We start from the raw sequence: 19,445 nt of genomic DNA, 5'->3' as shown, positions 1-19,445 counted from the left end.
TTTCACACTTTGGGGAAGCTTGCATTAAAGAATCTTCTAAGTTTCTAAATCACAGTCTAAGATTATATTCTTAGAATTTGCATAGTATCACAGCAGATACGTTAATTTCATATGCATTTGAAAATACAGATTAAATTCTGGCTATGTCCAATGCCAAACTATGGCTGAATAATGAGGGGTAAAACAAAATTAAATCATTAAAATAATTCAATAAATTTATAATATTAAAACATCATAAAGTGATTTTCCACTTCAACTCTCATCTTACCAATGATCTCAGCATATTTTAGAATAAAGATAATGTTGGAAGAAGCAACGTAAATATAATGAAGCAAAAAGTTTTAACTGTTCTCGTTTTGAAAATCTTGATGCATTTTTTTATGCATTTTTTAAATGTTAATTTTTTCCCCGTAAACTTGTGTTTTAGTGCTTCTGCTTTTCTGGTTCCCTAAGCACATTTACCCTTGAATGAATTTGTTGTCTACACTTAGGAAAGATTTGTACAAATTTAAATAAAATGAAATAGAATGTATGCAGGGAGTAGAGTGTTGAGGGTAACTGTGTACTGAATTGCTGGAGTGAACGTCCCAAATGTAATTAGATCAATTATGATCTGATGCAGTTTTGGGGAAACAGGGTTCACCCTATATCGACCTAAGGGAAACCAATTTAGAAGATGCCGAACACTGATTATCACAAAAGATATCAGATAACAGTCCTTTCTGTTCTGACAGTATGTTGCAGTATCCTGACTCTTCTATTTTTTCTTTAACATATCTAATAATTTACATAATTTCCTATACCTGTACAATTCTTTATTTTCTGTTACTGTTTTGTTTTCCTTTCTGTCTGTTGATGTGTTGAAATTGGCATACACCAGTTCATGGAAGCCAGTTGTTAGCTGTCAAGAATTTTTTGAGCTGGTTATTTAATATAGTCATTATTAAAAATTGACTTATACAACCTTAAAATTTTAACTGATAATATTAAAGTCAAAGATAATAATTATTCAAAAATTATTATTGCTTAGTAAATTTGTAATTATTGACTTATCAGTACTTTAAAAGTTATTTTGTTTGATTTACTATAGAATTGTTAGCTATTATGTGTCTATTAATTCATGTTTTGAGTCACATCAAATTGAAACTGACCTTTGTGGGAGATTCCAGAACATAAAAATTGCCAAACATTATACAAGTAGGGATTACTTTCATGCCTTAAATTGTTTTTTATTTGTTCTTTTTATCTTCTTTTCTTCTTTTCTTTTCTCCTTCCCTGTTCTTTTTATCCTATTTCTCCTATTCTTTCTTCAGTAACTAGTATGTAGTATATGAAACAAAGGTAATCAGAAAACACCTCAGTTTATTTTGTTGATTGTACACATTTAAGAAAGTAGTATGGAAATGTTAATAAATAAAACAGATTTAATGTTCATCATATCTGAATCTATTAGATTGTGAATAAGAAAGAAATATAGGAAATGTTCTTTCTCTGTGGTTACATTAACGGTTCAGCAACGAAGTTATTCATATAACTGACAAGTGAAGTTCTTAATTATGCCTTTTTTGTATCATTTTCATTTTTATTTCTGCTGTAACAAAAATATGCACAGTATTCATACCAGAATTACTTATAGGTTAGTAAGTGGATTTGGAGATCAACAAAAATTAACAAAATTACCCTGTGAGAATCAGTTGTCTAATATAAAATTGTAAATATATTTATTTGTAAATTTTATGATTCATATATTTTATACCATCACTATAAAACATAATAAAGATATAAAGATATATGAATCCTCTCAAAGATCTGATTGTTATTCAAAGCACACATCATTTCTAACTGAAGTAACTGAGGCTCAAAGATTGCTATGTCAGAATTTCAGTAGATATTCTTTACTTTCTTTCCCTCACACTTTACTTGTTCTTTTTACACTCTTTTCTTTTCTCCTTCTCTGTTCTTTTTATTTCTCCTTATCTTTTCTTCAGAGTGACTAGTATATAGTATATGAAACAAAGGTAGTCAGAAAACATTTCATTTTCTGTTTGTGTTAAATTTTATTTAACTGAAACTACCTTAAAAGACAAGGAGGAAGTACTTTATTTTAAATTTTTATTGCAACTTTCATGGTAAGTTATGTTCCAATAATATTTCCATAGGTTAGCAATATAATTTCTATGGAAATTCATTTTAGATATGAAAATAGTCCATGACTTGTTGTTAGCAGTGAACTGTAAATATTTTTTTATTGGTCAAAAATTTTTTGGCCAATTATCTCCACATTTAGAGCTTATGTTTGAAGGGTACATTTTGACTTGACATACACATAACTTGATTACTATAATTCTTAGTTGTCACTGGCCCACCTATGTTACTTCTAATCCTGGAAACAGTGCACCAAATTGAATTATTATACCACCAGACTGATATTATTTCATTTCTATAGGTGAGAAAACTGAGATTAAATAGTTTATTTTGTTGTCAAACATTATAAGTTTCAGGATTGAATGCCTTCAGGTTAATCCCCAAGCCCTATGCTAATTTCATATACTATACTGTACTGTTTCTGAGACTAGTCCATAATAATAACATACTCATGAAATTACACATTTTATAGTAAAAGGGTTTTTTTTAGTTTAATGGCTATTTATAACAAAATGTACTTATCACAAAAAATACATTTCATAAAGCATTTTGATTATGTACTGGACCCAAGCAAATGTTTTATACTCATTAAATTTTATTTCTGGCCTTATAGCCTTGGAGGAGGACCAGACGATGCAAAAGAAATTATGAGACACAGTTTTTTCTCTGGAGTAAACTGGCAAGATGTATATGATAAAAAGGTATGTTATCTTTAAAACAGAGTATATGTTTTGGCTTTAATAAATTTCCAGTAAATTTTTAAGTAAATATAATTTAATGTTGTACTGGTATTTTCAGTTTTTCTCTATTTGAGTATTGAATTTCTTAGCATAAAATTATATTAATAAATTTTGACTCCCAGAATACATCTTGAATTTTTTTTAATGTGGTAAAATAATTTCTCTTCTTTCATTTTCACAATTGTTAGTTTTCTTTTTATTGTTTAAGTTATTCTTAAGTAAAATCAGCCAAAACAATTCATACTTTTCAAATTTATTCTTACACCTTTAATTTTAAAGTGAATTCTTCAGGTTTACTTATATAAATCCCACTTTTAAAAAAAAATTTAAGGCTTTTGTTTTTATTTTTATTTTTGGGCTACACACAGGAGTGCTCAGGAGCTACTTCGTACAAGGGGGTAGCTTCTGGTGATGTTCAGGGACTTTGTGGTGCTGGGAATGAAGCCTCAAGCCATTTAACTATCCATCCCTAATGTATTTGTTTATTATTTAGCAAATTATTACAATATCTTTCTTAGTGGGGGCTTCTATGTTTTTGAAACAGAATTTGATGCTCACAAAATAGATGGCACTTATCATGTGTTTATCTGTAGTCATTACTACTATAAATAATGAAAGTTCAGAGAATTATTGTGTGTACTATTTCTTAAATTTTTTTTATTTCATTTTGATCTAGTCATTTTGTTTTCCATTTTTATTTGTTCCAGAAAAATATGGACAGATATTTTCTGAAATATTGACATTTATGTAATTTCTATTTTGTTCCAAGTATTTTTTTCTATTAATTCCCAAAACAAGATAGAATAATTTATGAATTAGAAAGGTAATTTATTTTTGTATTATATTATGGTAGTAATAAGGAATACCATGTTCTGAAGTATTTCTTGTTACTAAATACTTACATTATTGGCACCCTGGTTTTTTTTTTTAATTCTTTTATTGATTCACCATGTGGAAAGTTACAAAGCTTTCAGGTTAAAGTCTCAGTTATACAATGCTCAAACACCCATCCCTTCACCAGTGCACATATTCCACCACCAAGAATCACGATATACCTTCCCCCTTCCCCCACCTCCCCAGCCTCCCACCCCGCTGGCACCCTGTTTAACATGTATACTCAAGCATCAATTGAACTTTTTTGTCTTGGGTCTTTACCATGTATAAAGCACTGGAATAAGTATTGAATTCTTCTAAACACTATGACAAGCATGTCACTCTTCTTAAAATTTCTCAGTGTTTATTAATTTATATATCTAATTGTATGTCCAGATCGCAACATTGACAATATTTATGTGTATTGCATCCATATATTGCCTCTAATGCAGGAACCTGAAAAAATGGTTGAGGTTTTATTAATTCTCCAAAATAATGCTTGATGACATTATGAGACTTTTTTTTAACTCACATAGTTAAAGATTCTTAGATACACCTTTCCAAAGAGGATTCAATTTTTAAAAGGAAGGCAGGAGCTGGTTCTGATAAGAGAGGAATTTTTTTGGAGTCAGTAATGAAGTATCAGAGATGCAAAATATAGACTTTGTAGATGTACAAAGATGCATCTACAAATATTGTACAAAGATATCCCTTTTAGTGTTAAGCTAATATTAAGTATTAACTTGGCATCATCTGTAGAAAACTCTTGACACCATCTCCATCCCCAAACACAGCAGCAAAGGGGCAAAATTTTGTATCTGTGCTCTGTAGAACTAGACATGGAGATAAAGTACTACTAAATTAACCTGCAAGGGTTTGTCCTCTTTTCCCATTGTTTTTCCCCTCCCCTTTTGGTAATAATTAGTCTAAAAGTTTATTTTTGTTTTATTTGCTATATTTTATTGTGTCTTTTATTGAGTAACATAATTTACAACTGTTTTTATATCTTTGTTACATATATGCACAGAGCTGCTTCACCACCCCCCCACCACTTGTAGAAAATAGTTAAAAAAAAACATTCTTTTTTAAATTAAAGTAACAATAGTTTATAAAATGTAGGTTTCAGTTCTGCATCATTAAAAGATCTTACTTAAATTCACTAAAAGATTGATTCCATCCTTTCCCATACAGTTAGCCCCTTTCATCTTTTTCCCCCATTTTTCTTCCCCTCTCCTTCTGGTAATAAATAGTCTAAAATTTATTTTTATTTACTATATTCATTTATTTCATTCATTTATTCGGTTTATTTTTGTTTTATTACCTGTCGCATATCAATGAAATACTGTTGGTTTTTCTTCATATGAAGTATTTCACAAAGCATAAGACCTTCAAGGAGAGTCTATATTGTTACAAATTTTACCATTTTTATATAGAGCTGAGTAATACTCCACTTTGCAAATATATCACATCTTTATCTAGTCATATTTCAGTGGGTGCTTACTTCTTTATAACTCTTGGCTCTTGTAGTTAATGTTACCTTGAAAATTGGGGTGCAGACAAAACATTTTTTTCACAAGGACTATAACATTTTACATTTCACCAGCAGTTTATAAAGATCCTTCAACACTTTCTTGCTATTAGAATCATAGCCATTTTTAGAGGAAGAAGGTGCTACCACTGGTATACTCGGTGATGAAAAACTGAGCTTTTCCTCTGAGATCAGGAAAGAAGGATGTCCATTCTCACCACTGCTACTCAACATAATAGTGGAACTCCTTAATCTGAGCAGTTAGGTAAAATAATGAAATAAAAAGTATTCATATTGGAGGCAGAAGTAAAACTATATTGCAAAGGACATGATACTAAAAGTAGAAAATTCTAAAGTTGCCACTAAAATAACTGAAAACAACCAACCAATACTTTAAAGTGACAGGCCACAAAAATCTACATATAAAATCGGTTGCATTTTTATATGCAAGCAACTAAAGTGAAGTACTGAAAAATCTGTGTCCAGGATTCATCAATTAAGAATCTAACAATAAATTTAGAAATGAAATACGAGACTTAGAAGACTCATGAACTAAAACAGTAATTTCTTCTTGTTAAAAGAAATAGGAGACACAACAAGTTGGTAAGATATTTTATGTACATAGTAAGAATTAACATGGTTAAAATTGAACACCCTAGAAAGCATTATTATATAGATTAAATGTAGTCCCTATTCAAATCCTAACGACATTGTTCAAGGAAATGGGAATCACAAAAGACTCTGAATGGTAACAGTCCTGAGACAATAGAAGAAGAATGAATGCATCACATTCCTGAGTACTACCAATCCAAAACTACAGTAATCTTGGAACTTCTCTCATTTCTTCCAGTGGTTGGAGGGCTTGCTCCGGATGGGAAATGCATGCTGAAAGTAGACTATGGACCAAACACGATGGCCCCTTAGTAACTGTATTGCAAACCATAACACCCAAAGAGAAAGAGAGTAAAAGGGAATGTGCCTGCCACAGAGACAGAGGATAGGAAGAGGTGGGGGTGGCAGGAGGGATACTGGGAACATTGGTAGTGGAGAATGAGCACTGGTGAAGGGATGAGTACTCGATCATTATATGACTGAAACGTACCATACTCAGTCATTGTATGACTGAAACAAAATTACGAAAATCTGCAAGTCTGTAACTGTATTTCACAGTGATTCATTAAATAAATAAATGAAAGCTACAGTAATCAAAACAATATAGGATTAGATCTTACTACATTCTTTTCATTTTGGTTGGACCAAGACAGAGCCTTATAAATATATTTGTACTGATAGTACTGATCATTGGAGACTGTGCAGTGAAGCCTTTGTTAACCAACTTTCATCTATATCCTCACTAGCATACTTAACAATCACACCCTTAATGTTGTTTTTTCATAATTATATGTGCATGCAATGTGCATTCACTGTATGCTCCTCAACTGTATATACCCATTATTCATCCTCATAAATATATACAAGCTTCTTGAAAAAATACTAAATCTGTATAGATAGTTTTGTCATCCTGCCACTTCAAATGAAAAATAAGATCTTAACTTAAATTTCTTCCTTGGTAACTTGTTCGATAGCCTATGTTGACAAGCATTCTTTCCAACCTTTATTTTTCAACCACTGAAGTCCTCCTTTCTATTAACAATACAGGATTGGAATAAAAGTGATATTCCACCTATCAGTGGACTATGATAAAACATCTAAGAGCATAAGAAGAGATAAAGTCTATTCAGTAAATGTTGTTGAAGGACCAGAGATAGCCTATAAGTAGGACTCTTGCATACAGCTAACCTGGATTTAATTTCTGCCATGACAGATGTGCTCGAAGCCTCACCAGGTGTGATTCCTGAGTTAAGAGCCATGAGTAAGCCCTGAGCACCTAGTGTTGGATTGATGCTAATGTACAAAATAATGAAAATGGATTACTGTCTCCTACCATTCACAAAAGTTAATTCAAAATAGATTAAAGACCTAGATATTACACAAGAACCCATTAAATGACCAAAGAGACACATATCCTGCCCAATCCCACGTGCTGCATGTGCCCACGAGGCCAAACACATCTGTCACTCAAATCTCCCCTCTTGAGATGTGTACTTTCATACTTTCATGTATAATACTGGGCTATGTGTAGGGACTCTCCACCCTTGGATAGCCCACGTTCTCTCTTGAGTGTATTACTCTCTACTCTCTCACTTTCTCTCCCTCCTCCACTTCAACAACCTCCAAATAAAATCTTTTATTTCAAAAAATAAAAAATAAAATAAATGCACCAAAGAAAACATAAACCAAACACTTCATGATCTTGGCTTCATAGTGTTTTTACAGATTCTAATCTAAATGCAAAGGGAAGAAAATAAAAAGTGATCAAGTGGGGACTGAGCAGATGACCCAGAGAATGCATTCTTAGCATGTGGGAATCCCAGGATTGATCTATGGTACCTCATCATCTCAGAATTGCCACAGTAAGACATCCAAACAGCTAGCAGGAATAACCTCCTAAGCACTGCTGGCTGTAATCCATTAAAGCAAAATATAAAACAAGATTATAATTCGATCATTGATTGATTTGTCATCTCTAGTTTTTTTTTTTATTCTACTGACTCTTAGCTTCACTTCCTCTTTTCTCTCTAGTTCCTTTGAATGTTAAGTTTAGATTTTTTAATTTGTGATACTTCTTATTTCCTAAGGTAGGTCTTACTGGCATTTTTGCTGTGTTCTGTGGGTTCTAATCACTAATGTTTATCTTCATTGTCTTCATGTATTTCTTAATTTTTCCTGGATTTCTTTATTTATTTTGTAATTGGTCCATGGCATGTTTACTCATCACATATTTAGTTCCCCTTTTTTTCTGATTTTTAATTCATACTATGTGAATTATTTTTGCTGTGACTTAAATATTCATACATTTTTTTCATGTCCCAACACATGATCTCTTCTTGAGAATGTTTCATGCATCTCTATATCACTGTATCACTGTCATCCCATTGTTTGTAGATTTAGTCAAGCGGGCGCCAGTAACGTGTCTATTCCTCCCAGCCCTGAAATTTTTAGCAGCCTCTCCTTACTCATCTTTCCCAACAATTGGAGGCTCTCTCAGGGTCAGGGTAATGAGACCTATCGTTACTGTTTTGGGCATATCAAATACGCCACAGGTAGCTTGCCAGGCTCTGCCCATGCGGGTGGGATACTCTCGTAGCTTACCAAGCTCTCCAAGAGGTATATATATATATATGTGTGTGTGTGTGTGTGCGTGTATGTATGCATGTATGGTATATATATATATATATATATATATATATATATTACTCTCTGATTTGTTTCCTACTGCCTGAACTCCATCAAATATGGTGTGGTAATTATGGAAAATGGGTAGGAAGTGTCTTATAATGTGTCACATGACCACAAAGTCCGGAAAGTGGCGGCAGTTGGGTAGTGGAGGTAGGCTGCCAGGGCTGGGTCCCTTGGGACAGGGAGGGTTCTCACCTACCCCCCTCAGGGGGGCACCCCAAGTAAAACCAGTCTGGCATGGAGTCCCATTTCGTGCATACTTAATTTATGACATGTTGGTTTAGGGCAGAATTCTCTATATATGTCAATTAAGTCCATTGCATTATTTTTTATTTTATTTAAAAGTTATTGTTTCCGGGGCTGGAGTGATAGCACAGCAGGTAGGGCGCTTGCCTTGCACGTGGCCAACCCGGGTTCGATTCCCAGCATCCCATATGGTCCCCTGAGCACCGCCAGGGGTAATTCCTGAGTGCAGAGCCAGGAGTAACCCCTGTGCATCGCCAGGTGTGACCCTAAAAGCAAAAAAAATAAAGAGTTATTGTTTCCTTATTAAGTTTCTATCCAGAGTATATTTCCTTATTCTACTTTGTCATTCACTGTATCACTTTCATCACTGTCATTCCATTGATCATCAAATTGCTCGAGCGGGCACCAGTAACGTCTCCATTCGTCCTAGCCCTGAGATTTTAGCAGCCTCTCTTTACTCATTCTTCCCAGTGGTGCCGCATTGGAGACTTTTTCAGGGTAAGGGGAATGAGACCATCATTGTTACTGTGTTTGGCATTACTGTGTCAATACAGCATCTTTTTGCAGTATTGAATCCTTGTCATTCATTCTGTTATGTTGTTGTCTTTATTTACCTTTTGGTATGGAAATCAGTTTTAGTTGATAAAAGAATACTGATTCCTGTTTTTCAATTTTCCCTATTAGCTTGAAGTACTATTTTTCATCTCTTCAGTTTGAGTCTGTCTTTATAGCATTTTTTGTAGGCATCATATAATTGGGCTTTGTTTAATAATTTTTCTTTTTGTCCTACCTTTTTCCTGTTCCCTAAACTACTCTTGTTCATATAGCATAATCAAAGACAGTTGATAATGTTCAGTCTTCAGCAGAGTTGGGCACTGTTAGAGGATCTGAGCCTACAGTAGGAGGATGACAATTCTGGAGACCATATCTGTCCCAGCATGTGTTTCTTTTTCTTTATTATATACACTCCTAATTTATATGTGTTGCCCATTTACATTTAGCGCAATTATTAGCATAGTAATTACATAGGATATAAATATACTATCTTGCTATTTGTTTTCTGTTTGTTTCCGTAGGGGAGGAATACACCTGGCTGCACTCAGAACTTACTCCTGCTTCAGTGCTAGGGATGATTCTTTGCAGTGTTCAGGGAACCATATGGGTGCTGGGGATTGATCCTGGTTTGGTCACATGCAATGCAAGTGCTTTACCGGCTCTCTTACTCCTGTGATTTATTTTTTATTCATTTCATTTTTATTTGTTCAATACTTTATCTTTGTATAATTTCTCTTGGAGTTAATGAATAGTCAGGCTCAGTTAGCTACTGTATGATCTCCCTGAATGAATAAAAATTAGTGTGTGAGGGAAAGATAAGTATTTAAAGGACATGTAAGATAGAATTGTGGGAATATCACATTTCAAGAAAGGGGTTAGTGTAGGGGCTGGAGCGATAGCACAGCGGGTAGGGCGTTTGCCTTGCACGCGGCCGACCCGGGTTCAAATCCCAGCATCCCATATGGTCCCCTGAGCACGGCCAGGGGTGATTCCTGAGTGCAGAGCCAGGAGTAACCCCTGTGCATCGCCAGGTGTGACCCAAAAAGCAAAAAAAAAAAAAAAAAAAAAAAGAAAGGGGTTAGTGTAGGGGTGTGGGGGAAATGTATTGATGTGTGAAATGCATGAAGATATGCTGACTATGAAGAACTGAACTGAATGAAACCAGTTATTTTGAAGCGTATATGTTAATTTGGTATCATTTCCTGATAGTTTAGTTAATGTTTGATTCATCTGCTTACCAGAATTTATAGATCTTGAAGTCGGGAAATAACAGCAGATGTTTGGACCTTTCTAAGTTTTATTGATAGTGATTTGGGGGAGAAAATTTTGAAAAAGAGAAGCTCATGAGACTACTGTTGTAATATAAAGTTATAGAGGCCTCTCTGAAAAAGAACAAAGACAGTGAGAAAGATCAGGTAATTGTTATTACATATATATTATAAAGAAATGAGAATTCATAATCCAGTGTGAAAATACAGGGAAAATACCTGGTTTGAGTACTATTTAGGTACAAGGGGAATATATAAGGATAGAAAATATCTATGAAATTAAAGAGGTGGGTAGGAATTGCAGAGAAAAGGAAGGCTTAAGAACACCAAGACTTACTATTGGAAAATAGCCATGGTAAATAATGGAAATAAGAAATTGTCTGTATGCCAAAAGAAACACAGGATAAAACTAAAAGACAGCTGAGTGGGAAAAAATAGTTGCACTCAATCTTATCAGATAAAGGATTGATATCTAGAATCTATAAAATCAACAACTGAAAAAAATATAAAAGCTCCATCAGAAAATGGAAAGAGAATATAAATAGACACTTCTTTGAAAAAGACCAATAGATGGCAAATGGGCACATAAAAAATTAGTATTAGGGAAATACAAATCAAAACAGTGAGATATCACCTTACATTGAGAATGGCACATATCAGAAATACTGGGAATACTCTATTGGCAAGGATGTGGTGAAGGATGTGTGCTAGTGGCTTTGTATTTTTCAGATAATTACCCAAAAGTGGAATTTCTGGATTATATCTTTAGCTTTTTGAAGAATCTCCATAATGTTTCCCAAAATGGATGTACCTGATTTTACTCTCACCAATAGTGCCCTAGTTCCACTTTCTCTACATCCTCCTCAGCACTTGTTACTGCTAGTTTTTATGTAAGCCTTTCTCATAGGTGAGGTCTTATTTGTATTTCAATGATGAGCATCTTTTCATATGCTCTTGGCCATTTTGGTCATCTCTATATCCTGTTTGGAAAATTATTTAATCAGATATTTTTATTGAGTTATTTTTTGTTATTAAATAATTTAATGAGTTCTTGACTTAAAAAACATTTCAAGTACTTAGCGAATCGAGTGTTTTGCTTATTTTATAGTTTTGGATTGCACATCAAGTTTTTTCATCCATTTTTAATTTATTTTTTCATATGGATCTGGAGAGTTAGTTTTGGTTTTTTGCCTGTGACAACCCATATTTTAATTTCATTTATTGAAGAGACTGTCATTTAGCAGAAAGGTCTTAGATCCATTGTCATAAGTTAAATACCAATAAATACATAGGCTTTTTATTTCTTTTGCATTTCATGTCTCTATTTATGTTATGATACCATATGGTTTTAATTACTGTTCGCTTTATAGTACATTTTGAAGTCAGAACATAATACCTCCATGTCTTTTTCTTTCTAAGGATTACCATAGCTATCCAAGACTTTTTATTTCATTTACTTTTTATTATCTTTTATTTTCTTTAAAAATGTTATTCTACAGTGCATTAGAAAAATTGCACATCATTACGAAGTGGGGTTTATTCTAGGCATGATTCATCATATGGTTCATCTTCTGAAGGTAAATCAAAGTAATACTTGGTATCAGTAGAAGAAAACAAAGTATGTAGTAATTTGCTGAGAAGCAATTTATTAATATTCATCCACCTGTGATTAAGTAAAACCTCAAAACTACCACCCCATCACAGGCCCTGAATATTTATTTTATATTGCTTGTTATAATTACTAAACATGATTTTTAAAAAATATTTCCTTAGAAAAAGATGTGTGAATATTTTTGTATCTCACCATGAAGCCATTAAGCCTTTCTAGTAGAGATTACTGACATGTTGTTGCCAGTTAAGCCTTGTGTGTTTATATTTTCTTAATCAAGATTGATTGTCTTCTACCTTACATCCCATTAAATGTGGTGTGCTACTCCTGGTTCAGTGATACAGAGTTTGAATGCTGAGTCGTGAATGGTGAATGGTGAATGCAACTGCATGCTTCAGGAATTCAAAAATTTTGGATGGGATAATACAGCTGGAGTTTAATTTTTGATTGGATGGTGATTTTGAGTGCCCCGAACAACAGAGCCTGGCCTAGTGTCCAGAAACATCTCTCAACTTGTTGATCTCTTTTTAGATTTATTTATGAGTTTCTGTGACAGTTAATGCACTTAATTTGGTGCCAAGCGTTCATGAGCATGACCACCAGGCTTCCAGAAGAACAGGCAGATGGGGGAAGGTAGCCCATCCCCAACTTTGTGAGAGCTTGGAGATTTCAGTCACAAAACCCTCATACCTGAGATTTTCAACAGATCAATATCTGGATGAGGCTTATCCATCAAGTAGTCCAGATGTGAGCATGGTGGAGATTGTGGAGTATGGAGGTTTTCAGCTACCAGGACTCTGTTACAAAAGCTTTTTCCATGCCCTATATGCAAATAGTGAATGAGAAGTAGAAAATAGTGAGATAATCTTATTTATAATTATATCCAGAAATAAGTAGGAAAATTTTAATTGAGGACGTGAGAGACCTGTCTTGAAAGCTACAAGTAATTGTTAAAAGATGCTGAACAATATATCAAGGAATGGAGAGATATTACATGTACATAGGTGGGTAGAATTAATATTAATTGAAATATTCACTTTGCGAAAGCAGTACACAGATTAAATTCACTTTCTATTAGAATCCCAATGACCATTTTTTGTTTGTTTTGTTTGTTTTTGTTTTGTGGGGTCACAACAGAGGTGCTTAGGGTTTACTCCTGTCTCTGTGCTCAGAAATCATTCCAGCAGAGTTCAGGGGACCATATGGGATGTTGGGGATCAGACTTGGGTCAGCCACATGCAAAGTGAGCACCTTACCACCTCTACAATCACTTTGTCCCCAGAGACATTTTTTTAAGGCTAGTATTCTTTTTGTTGTTGTGGGCTGGAGCAATAGCTCAGCAGTAGGGCATTTGCCTTGCACACAGCCAATGCGAGTTCGATTCCTCCACCCCTCTCGGAGAGTCCAGCAAGCTACCAAGAGTATCTCACCCGCATGGCAGAGCCTGGCAAGCCTACCCGTAGCATATTCAATATGCCAAATACAGTATCAACAAGTCACAAAAAAAAATGGAGACGTTACTGGTACCCGCTCGAGCAAATCGATGAGCAATGGGATGACAGTGACAGTTGTTGTTTGTCGTTGTTGTTTAATTAAATCGCTATGAGGTACACAGTAAAAAAGTTGGGTTTTAGTCATATGCTGTTTCATCCCTTCATTCCACATGTGTCCCCAGTTTCTTCCTGGCACCCTCCCCCCACATCAAGTACTTTTATATTCTCTCTCCCTCTCCCTCCCTCCCTCTACTCTCTCTCTCTCTCTCTCTCTCTCTCTCTCTCTCTCTCTCTCTCCCCCCCCCGTCCCCTCCTCCTCTTCCTCCTCCTCCCCCCCTGCCTCCCTCCCTCCCTCCTCTCTCGTTTGCAGTACAACTATTGAAAAGTTATCATGTATGGAGTGTATCATGCTAAGTGAAATGAATCAGAAAGAGAGGGACAGGCATAGAGGGACTGCACTCTTTTGTGGAGTGTAGGGTAGCATCACATGAGGCTGACACCCAAGGACCATAGATACAAGGGCCAGGGGGACATAGCTGGAAGACTGCTTCATGAGTGGAGGGGAGAAGGCAGATGGAATAGAGAAGGGATCACTAAGAAAATGATGGCTAGAGGAAACAGTTGGGATGGGAGATGCATACTGAAAGTAGATAATGGCCCAAACATGATGACCTCTCAGTGTCTGTGTTGCAAGCTATAATGCCCAAAAGTAGAGAGAGTATGGGGAATATTGTCTACCATGGAGGCAGGGGGAGGGTGGGAAAGGGGAGGTATACCCGGGATATTGGTGGTGGGGAATGTGCACTGGTGGAGGGATGGGTGTTTGATCATTGTGAGATTGTAACCCAAACATGAAAGCTTGTAACTGTCTCATGGTGATTTAATAAAATTTTAAAAATTAAAAAAAAGGAAAGGTTATCATGTATATCCCGTTACCTACTTTCAGCATTCATTTCTTGTCCAGAATGATCATTTCCAATATCATTGTCATAGTTGTCCCTTCTCTATCCTAATTGCCCTCTCCCCACTACTTGACAAGCATCCAACCAAGTCCTCCTGGCCCTTTTTTCTACAGTCCTTGGATATTAGTCTCATACTATGATTTTGTATGTCCCACAAATGAGCACAATCATTCTGTGTCTATCCCTCTCCTTCTGACTCATTTCACTAAGAATGATACTCTCCATGTCCATCCATTTATAAGAAAATTTCATGACTTCTCAGGGAGATGCAAATCAAAGCATTAGTGAGATATCTCACACCACAGAGACTGGCACACATTCAAAAGAACAAAAGCAACCAGTGCTGGCATGGATGTGGGGAAAAAGGGATGCTCTTTCACTGTTGGTGAGAATGCTGACTGGTCCAGGCTTTCTGGAAAACAATATGGTCAGTCCTTCAAAAACTAGAAATTGAGCTTCCATATGACCCCACTATACCACTTCTGGGAATATATCCTGAGGATGCAAAAAGCACAGTAGAAATGACATCTGTACCTATATGTTCATTGCAGCACTGTTCACAACAGCCAAAATCTGGAAACAAAACCCAAATGCCCTAGAACAGATGAGTGGTTCAAGAAACTTTGGTACATCCTCACAGTGGAATACTATGCAGCTGTTAGGAGAGATAAAGTCATGAAATTTGCTTATAAAGATAATCATGGAGAGTATCATGCTAAGTGAAATGAGTCAGAGAGGGACAGACATAGAAGAACTGCACTCATTTGTGGAGTATAAAATAACATAACATAAGGCTGACGCCCAAGGACAGTAGATACAAGGGCCAGAAAGACAGCTCCATAACTGGAAGCCTGCCTCATGAGTGGAGGGGAGAAAGCAGCTGGAATAGAGAAGGGATCACTAAGAAAATGATAGGTGGAGGAATCCGGTCAAGATGGGAGATGTGTGCTGAAAGTAGATAATCGATCAAGCATGATGACCTCTCAGTGTCTGTACTGCAAGCCATAATGTCCAAAAGTAGAGAGAGTATGGGGAATATTGTCTACCATGGAGGCAGGGGGAGGGTGGGAAAGGGGGGTTATACCCGGGATATTGGTGGTGGGGAATGTGAACTGGTGGAGGGATGGGTGTTTGATCATTGTGTGATTGTAACCAAACATGAAAGCTTGTAACTATCTCACGGTGATTCAATAAAATTTAAAAAGAAAAAAAAAATTCATTGGTTCATTGTTTTTGGTTGCTGCATTCCATTGTGTAAATATATCATAGTTTCTTTAGCCAGTCATCTGCTCTTGGCACTCAGGTTTTTTTCCAATTCTGGCTATTGTGAATAGTCCAGCAATGAACATAGAAGTGCATATGGCATTTCTGCTGTGTGTTTTTGGACCCCCAGGGTATATTCCCAGAAGTGATGGAAGCTCAATTTCTAATTTTTTGAGGAATGTCCATATTGTTTTTCAAAATATCTGGACCAGTTGGCATTTCCACTAACAATGAATGAGAGTGCCTTTCTCCCCATATCCATGCCAACACTGGTTGTTCATCTCACTGTTGTTTTGATTTGCATTTCCCTGATAATTAGTGATGTACAGTATTTTATGTGCCTTTTGGCCATTTGTATTTTTCTTTAAGGAAGATTTTGTTTCTTCTCCCCATTTTTTTTGATGGGGTTGGTTTTTTTCTCTTGTAAAGTTCTACCGGTATAAGGCTAGTTTTTAAATGGTATAGGAGTTCAGAGGACAGTCACAACCAGAGTCCCAATATTCCTGTTCCTGTCAGGTGGATTCAGTTACCCCTCCATTTTCTAGAAAGAACCATGAGAATTCTCCACCCGGTCACTTTTGTATCTCTATGTGCACAGGTGTGAAAGAGAGTACTTGTATCTGAATGGAAGGAGGAAGATTTCCATCAACCTGCTTGCTGTGTTAGCATAGTAGCAGCTAGAAAGAAGCATGTCCTGACTCTGTGACAAGTTTCATCTCAGCAACAATAAATGAACTTGATCCATATGACATTAGAGCTGAGGAAAGGGCAATGTTACCCCTTATTAACTATTGCCAATTGATGAATGGGGCCTGAATTTAGTCCCACCCCTCAAAAATATAGATGTAAAAAATATAGACCTAGAATGGTTGTGTAATTTAGAAAACAGAAAGGAAAATATATAAAGGTTAAAAATTCTTTGTAACATGTGCCATAGTATGAAGGGTGACCTTTTGTCTTGAAAAAACACTTAATTATTCTTATCCCTTGGTTTTATTAACCATTGTCTATCTAAAAAGTCATTTAAAGTTTTTTGTCTTGTTATTTAACCTAAATTTGGTGATAGTAATGTTGGTGAAATGCATTGATCTAAAGCATTTATGTGCTTCTATAAAATTTTTGTAGAAGTAATTCCTGTCATTATATTCTTAATTTTTATGCACAAGGAACCTAGCAACTTCTGTTCCAAGAGATATTTATCAGAATATATATTCAGACCTAGGTTCTGGGACTAAACTTCTTAGTTATCATCTTACACCAAAGAGACTAGCACACATGAAAAAGAACAGGAGTACCCAGTGTTGGCACTGATGTGGGGAGACTTCTTCATTGTTGGTGGGAATGCTGACTGGTCCAACCTTTCTGGGGAACAATATGGGCATTCCTCAAAAAGCTAGAAATTGATCTTCCATAAGACCCACCTCTGGGAATATAGCCCAGGGCCCAAAAATATACTACAGAAATGCCATCTGCAGTATTAATTAACAGTAGCCAGAATCAGGAAACAACCCAAGTGCCCCAGAGCAGACAACTAGCTAAAGAAACTATGATACATACACACAATGGAATAATGGAATAATACTATGTAACAGTTAAGACAAATGAATTCATGAAATTCACTTATAAATAGATGGATCTGGAGAGTATCATACTGAGTGAAATGAGTCAGAAGGAAAAGAATAGTCATAGAATGTTTGCACTCATGTTAGACTATAGAAAAACATGAGACTAATACCTAAGGACAGTAGAAACATGGGCAAGGACGATTAGTCCAAGGTTGGAAACCTGCCTTGAGTGCTGGTGGAGGAGGCAGTTGGGATAGAGAAGGGACCATTATCACAAAGATAGTTGAAAATGGTCACTCTTGGTAGGAACTGCACACTGAAAGTAGGTTAAGGAACAAACATGATAACCTCTCAGTTATCTGTGCTGCAGACCATAGTGCCCAGAGAGAGAGAGAGAAGGAAAGTGACTGCCATGGAGGCAGACTGGGAGAGGGGGCTTAGTGGGAGGGAAACTGGGATCATTGGTGTGGAAAATACACATTGGTGAGGCATGGGTGTTGGATCATTGTATGACTGAAACCCCATCGTGAACAGCTTTGTAACTGTGCATCTCACAGTGACTCGGTTAAAAAAAATTAGAAATTAAATTAGGGGGCTGGAGCGATAGCACATCGGGTAGAGCATTTGCCTTGCACACAGCTAACCTGGGTTCGATTCCCAGCATCCCATATGGCCTCCTGAGCACCACCAGGAGTGATTCCTGAGTGTAGAGCCAGGAGTAACCCCTGTGCATCACTGGCTGTGACCCAAAAAGAAAAAAAAAAGAAAGAAATTTTTAAATTATTTAAAAAGAGAAGAAACCACCACTTCTAAGACTGGAATCCCACCCTGGACACTGTGCCTAAGATTTTTCCTCCATCCCATGACTACTGATGGCCCGCTAAATCCTAAAGGCAGTTGTTTTCCATCTTTTTGAAATTATGTTACATTTTGAGGTTCCAATGAAAACTTTAATATAACTTTAGGCACTGCCATGAACCCTGTTCTAGAGCAGGACAGGCATCAGTATATGTAGTTTGTAGTATGTAGTTCTTTGCAAGCATGAAGTATTTAGTTCTTTGCAAGCATGAAGATACTACTGTAGCTCTGACCTCGGAAATAGCTGTGTTAGTAAGTTATGTTCCAAATAACTTGTTCAACAGGCACCAGGAAGAGAAGTAAGGGAAGCCACGCAAGATTGTGGTTTTTGTTGGGCTGGGACAGCCTGCAATTTTTCAGTGCCTTTATACATATGGTTGTGTATGAATTTTGTGAACTGGAAGTAAAAATAGGACACATTTAGTATCTCTCCCCACCCAGTTCTTTGGTTCTCAAATGTTTTGTTTCACATAACAGTTCAAATTTTATGTAGAATAACCAGGTAATTCCTAGTCTATTTAAAGTGTTGGCTCGGAAATAAATGCCATTCCTCACGCAGTGGCTCATCAGAGACTTGCACTGTTTATTTTATGCTAAAAATTAACATTATTGCTCTTGTAGAGGGATGGGTGTTCAATCATTGTGTGATTGAAACTCAAACATGAAAGCTTAGTAATTATATCTCATGGTGATTCAATTTTAAAAAAGCAACATTATTAAATTGAAATCTGCTAAAAGTACGTATTTTCTCTCTTGCAGCTTGTACCTCCTTTTAAGCCTCAAGTAACATCTGAGACAGATACCAGATATTTTGATGAAGAATTTACAGCTCAAACTATTACAATAACACCACCTGAGAAATGTAAGTAATCCAGAATGTAATTGATAACATTCTCATATAACTGCCCCAAACAGTTTTTTTTTTAAAGATATTCAAGCTCAGATTCCACTTCCATTATAGGATCTGGAGTTTCCAGTGTATAAATATGAAAAGACAGCTGAGAGAGAAACTATTTGGGGAGTAGGAAAATTTACCACTC

General features: G+C 35.8%; 1 protein-coding gene across 4 annotated transcripts in view; it reads left to right on the top strand.

The window, feature by feature from the left end:
• AKT3 (AKT serine/threonine kinase 3) overlaps positions 1–19,445 on the top strand; it is a 346,959-nt gene that overhangs the window by 313,715 nt on the left and 13,799 nt on the right. For all 4 annotated transcript variants that reach the window (XM_055147428.1, XM_055147432.1, XM_055147429.1 and 1 more), the window contains 2 exons: positions 2,759–2,846; positions 19,165–19,267. In XM_055147428.1, coding sequence (XP_055003403.1) covers positions 2,759–2,846; positions 19,165–19,267 — 191 coding nt within the window. The remainder of the gene's footprint in view (positions 1–2,758; positions 2,847–19,164; positions 19,268–19,445) is intronic.

Source organism: Sorex araneus, chromosome 9 (assembly GCF_027595985.1).
Source record: "Sorex araneus isolate mSorAra2 chromosome 9, mSorAra2.pri, whole genome shotgun sequence".
Taxonomy (NCBI): domain Eukaryota; kingdom Metazoa; phylum Chordata; class Mammalia; order Eulipotyphla; family Soricidae; genus Sorex; species Sorex araneus.
The sequence above is the reverse complement of the archived record's forward strand: the minus strand, read 5'-3'. Positions and strand labels throughout refer to the sequence as shown.